This window comes from Gadus macrocephalus, chromosome 8 (genome assembly GCF_031168955.1).
Source record: "Gadus macrocephalus chromosome 8, ASM3116895v1".
NCBI classification, from domain to species: domain Eukaryota; kingdom Metazoa; phylum Chordata; class Actinopteri; order Gadiformes; family Gadidae; genus Gadus; species Gadus macrocephalus.
Genome location: NC_082389.1, coordinates 17,398,081 through 17,403,080, shown reverse-complemented (window position 1 = coordinate 17,403,080; position 5,000 = coordinate 17,398,081). Strand labels below are relative to the sequence as shown.

At 52.0% G+C, this 5,000-nt stretch overlaps 1 protein-coding gene across 1 annotated transcript in view; it reads right to left on the bottom strand.

Moving 5' to 3' along the window:
• The window catches only part of kcnn1a (potassium intermediate/small conductance calcium-activated channel, subfamily N, member 1a), an 18,604-nt gene that overhangs the window by 13,502 nt on the left and 102 nt on the right, over nucleotides 1–5,000 (bottom strand). The window contains exons 1-3 of the mRNA XM_060059158.1: nucleotides 3,973–5,000; nucleotides 3,583–3,734; nucleotides 3,107–3,388 (exon numbers count right to left, since the gene is read on the bottom strand). The exon at nucleotides 3,973–5,000 is cut by the window's right edge and continues 102 nt beyond it. Of these exons, the coding sequence (XP_059915141.1) occupies nucleotides 3,107–3,388; nucleotides 3,583–3,734; nucleotides 3,973–4,627 (1,089 nt within the window). The 5' untranslated portion in view covers nucleotides 4,628–5,000. The remainder of the gene's footprint in view (nucleotides 1–3,106; nucleotides 3,389–3,582; nucleotides 3,735–3,972) is intronic.

Below are 5,000 nucleotides of genomic sequence, written 5' to 3'. Positions count from 1 at the left end.
CAGGAGTGCTGCAAAGCAATTAAATGTGTTTTAGTAGATGCCGTGAACATAGCTGTATCATTAAAAGGTTATAGATCAAATCGACTGAGTGATATTAGTGGAGTCGATTTTTGAAAATAGATATGCCATGTGCTTCAAACACCCATTTGGAAATGAAAACGCATTAAATCCTCCGTAAGCGAGAGTAAGTTTGTTGCAGGGAGCAGTGTGGTATTTCGCCGCCCGTCACCATCTTTCTGTATCATGTATGCTGATTCGGGGCGTGTTAAGACTACGACGTGGCAGCAGCAGCTGAGCGCTCCTCTCGCCCCCTGTAATGGCCATGTTCCTCCCTGCCATCTTTCCACTATGACACGTACGACCACCTGTGCTCGCCGGAAAGGTGCGCTGGCACCTGCCTCGACACACACACCCACACATACATCCACACACACATGCATCACACACATGCACACACACACACACACACACACACACACACACACACACACACACACACACACACACAGATATACACACACCCACACACAGATATACACACACCCACACACACATGCATTCACACACATGCACACACCCCGACACTCACATGCACATGAACACACTCACACACACACACACACACACACACACACACACACACACACACACACACACACACACACACACACACACACACACACACACACATGCCTACACACATGCATACACACATTCCACACACGCAGAAACAGACACACACACACCCTCTCTTGGGAGCGGGCGGTGCATGGGGACCTGGTGAGTGCCGGCTGGAAATAGATCACCAGGCCAGAACATGCAGAAAGAAAATGAGCCTATCACAAATGATCAGAATTAATCTGCCAGATTAATCATTCGACACAGAGACGGACGATGAGGAACAGGGAAGGAACAGAGATTTCTAAGATCCACTCCCCTCCTCCTCCTCTTCCCCAGGCCCCACCACCCCCACATCCTCCACCAACCCCCATATTTCCCCCAAACAAATCAAACCCCCCCCCCCCCCCCCCCCCCTCCTCCCCACTGAGTTACCAGGGGAATATTGCGGTATCGGTAAGTGGCAGGAATTAGGTTCAACGTGGGGCGTCACAACAGAGGCAGCAAGGCCCCTTAATGGAGCACCCTGTTACCGTGGACACAACAACAACAACAACAACAACAACAACAACAACAACAACAACAACAACAAAAACATGGCGGTGGGGTACCCGCCCTGCCCTCCCGCGGCCTGGGGAGCCGCCTGCTGGGCTGCAGCCGCGTAACGTGGGATACAGTCACCGTAGGATACAGTAACCATAGAAACCCTTTATGTGTATTCGTGTTTGCTCTGTAAACTAGCTCTCTCCCCGTTTAGTTAGAGGGATGTCCGGGTAAGGGGGTGGGGGAGGTGGGATCGGGGGGACTGGGGAGAGCAGTGTGAGGTCCATGAGGGGTCCAACCTACTGGGATCCAGTCCCAATGGAGGGGAGTGGATGGAGCTGGAGAAGACGGTCTGTGCCTCTACAGAGCGTCACAAAGTATTCCAAACAGACACACGCTTTATCTGGGGGAGTCCAGACTCAGAGTGAGACCTAGTTTCCTCCTGATACGTAATGAGCACAGTTTGTGTCCTAAGACGTTAAAGCTGGGGTAGGCAACATACTTTATAATAATTGTCTGTCATATTTGTTGAATGAAGCTGGTCATGTGTTCTGGGGGAGAGGCTTTGGAGGGAGGACTGAAGGGAGGGCCGGGGTGTTTCCGTTGGATACTTTCAAAATCGTGATTAAGATGGTTTCTCCAAATTGCCTACCCCAGCTTTAAGGTACTGCAATGAGACAAGGATTGCCTTGCCATGTAAAAAATAATAGCATTAAAGTTATCAACAGGGTGCTTCATTTATATGAGGTGCACACAGGAGAGCAGCCTGGCATTCTGCAAAGTCAATTATAATTAGTCGTACTACAATATCATTATCTCCCACATATGGTTGTCCTTAATCTATGAGAAGATATGTCTGTTGAAGAAGCAAATATCCACTATTTTCTTTATATTAACACTTGCTTTACAGATATCCGCCTCCCTTTACCTCTCCAATGTATCCGTTCCATGTATGATATCAACCAACTGCCTGAATTGTTACATCACTGACTAAATAGAGACATCTAAACTTAACTCGACTCACATGTGACACAAAGCAGCCCAGCGTAACACAACGCAACATAGCAAAACGCAACAATAATCAATAATCAATTCCCCCATAGATGGCATTTTATTTGACACTTCATAATGATATTCTGAATATTGTAAACAATTTACAGCAATGCATAATGCACCTACCCTGCTTTATTTCAACATAACTTTTTCTAAACACAACATTCCAAATTGTTGTATATGGAAATGGAAAATCTTCAAAGGAATTGATTGCAATCTAATTGTTATTGGGAGAAGATAATAAGCGATAAATATCCCAGCTAAAAAAATCCTCCAACATAGATTGAATACAGAATAAAGGTTGCAGCACAATACAATACTGCAAAATGGAACAGGTGTGCGTGCATCTGCGCGTGTGTGTGTGTGTGTGTGTGTGTGTGTGTGTGTGTGTGTGTGTGTGTGTGTGTGTGTGTGTGTGTGTGTGTGTGTGTGTGTGTGTGTGTGTGTGTGTGTGTGTGTGTGTGTGTGTGTGTGTGTGTTAGATGTGTCTTGTCTGATAAAAAACCTATAGACGTGCGTTCGCGAGGAAAAGACAGAAAGACGTGGTTATATTTAATATTGAGCGAATTCGGAACACGAATACGTGTCGGTTGAGTAATAGGCTACTGAAGTGTCGGACATGAATGAAGACCTATGAATCAACGTGCGCATAGAGGGGCTATCAAACCATTTCGAATCCAACACAGAAACACATATAAACCATACAAAAACACACGAACACGCACACTCACACAAACACACAGACTCTCCAAGCGTTTTTTTTATTATTCAAATCATGACAGGCGTGGCCATGAAATGAAAAATGTTGACAACAATTCATTTTTTCATCCAATATGAAGGCTGCACGATCCTCGCTATGGCACACACGAAAAGCGCGGAAAAGGAGAAGTACCTTATGTTGATCGATGCGGATCCTCTCCTCTCCTTTATGCGGGCTCTCTGGCCACAGGTGATAGCTGGAGCCGTAGTTAGGGCTGCTGCCGCTGCCGCTGCTGCTCCTGCTGCTGCTGCTCCCTGCAGGCGCAGTCCGGTTCCCCGCGTGCTGCTGCTGCTGCCGCTCGGTGGTAGACTGCTTCACGCCGCTGTGGTCGCGGCAGTGTGGCGGTGGTGTCTGCTCGGCGGTCCTCCCTCCAGACTTATTTCGCTCCTGTTCACAGTGCTGCTGCTGTGGACGCTGGGGACATAACCCCAGTGCGTCTTGCTGTTGCTGTTGCTGCTGCTGCTGCTGCTGTTGCTGTTGCTGTTGCTGTTGCTGTTGCTGTTGCTGTTGCTGTTGCTGTTGCTGCTGCTGCTGCTGCTGCTGCTGCTGTTGCTGTTGCTGTTGCTGTTGCTGTTGCTGTTGCAGCAGTGGTGCTTGCTGAGTCCTACATAGCTCTTCTGAGCCGCTGGCGCAGTAGTTGAGTGGCAAGCTGCTGCCCACCAGTAGCTGTTGCTGCGCTCGTAATTGTGGGAGCTGTTGCTGCTGTTGTTGCTGTTGCTGCTGCAAGTCCTGAGTCTGCGACGACTCAAATGGTCTCCTGCTGGCAGCGTCCGTTGACTCACACACATTGAAGGATCGCCCTTTCTGTGAGTTTCTACGGTTTCCTTCAGGGGAGGGGTCCCTGTGTGGGGGGTCTTAAATGACTCTGCTGTTGCTGCTGTTGCTGCAACAACTGCCTCTGGTCTCGGTTCCCTCCTCCTCCTCCTCCTCCTCCTCCTCCTCCTCCTCCTCCTCCTCCTCCTCCTCCTCCTCCTCCTCCCTCCTCCTCCTCCCCCTGCAGCGGTCCACGGTGCTCGCCTGTCGGTGGGGTTTGGCACTCCTTCGGTCCTCCTTTCGGGAATCCTGGGAAAAGCGTTGGGACGAGCGTGAGGACGTCGGTGGCGGGGGTATCGGCGAGGGCAGCACGGGTGGGCAGGGGGGCTGCGGCGAGAACGGGTCGAGGGGATGGTGGTTCTGCTGGTGGCGGTGGTGGTGCTGAGAGAAGCCCGCCTCCTGGTCAGAAAAACTGCAGTGGCAGCTCGGAAAAACCGGCTGCTTGTCCGACTGCGGCTGAGGCGGCGGCGGCTGCGGTGAGCCCGCCGCGGCCCAGGGATCCTGCTGCTGAAGCGGTGCCTGGAGCCGCCCGGAGCCAGGGTCACTACCCCGGTGCGGGGGTGGCGGGGACGCGATGTCGTAGCTCACCAGAGGCAGCGGGTCGCCGCTGTGGCTGGGTCTGCGGGAGGGCTGGCTGAGACACGGCAGCTCCTGGAGGCTCTGGCGGTACGCGGCGGTGGTCGAGGTGCGGTCTCGGTGGTGAGACGAGGGCGGGGGCGGCAGGCTGAACACAGGGGCGGCTCCGGGGTCTTGGCTGCTCGGCGCGACGCTGCTCTTCTCTCGCTGGTCGTCGGGAGTTTGGTGGTGCTGGGGGACAGCTCCGGCGTATCGATGCCGCATCCCCTTGATCGCCTCGTCTTGCTGTCTTGCTTGCTCCTTTGCCGTGTAGAGCTCCGACACCCGTTCATTGCGATCAGTCCCAGCAGAATAGAACCGACTTGTATCATTGGTAGTTTGGTCAAGACCTGCCTTAAAACGTCACCGTGCAGCCAGGACGCCGCCTTCGGTAGAGGATCGGTGCATGCACGCTTTGTATGCGCACGGCAGGCTGCAGCGGCTCCAACGCTGCTGCTTCACTCAAACAATGCCTCATGGGTTGAGGTAGAGCGGAAACGAGATTACCAGTCTAAGTCTAAGATTGTGTTACAAACCTGATTGTTTGGTCGATCGCCTAAATCCAGTGGTCCACCAGGTGGACTTTGTCATTGTTGCC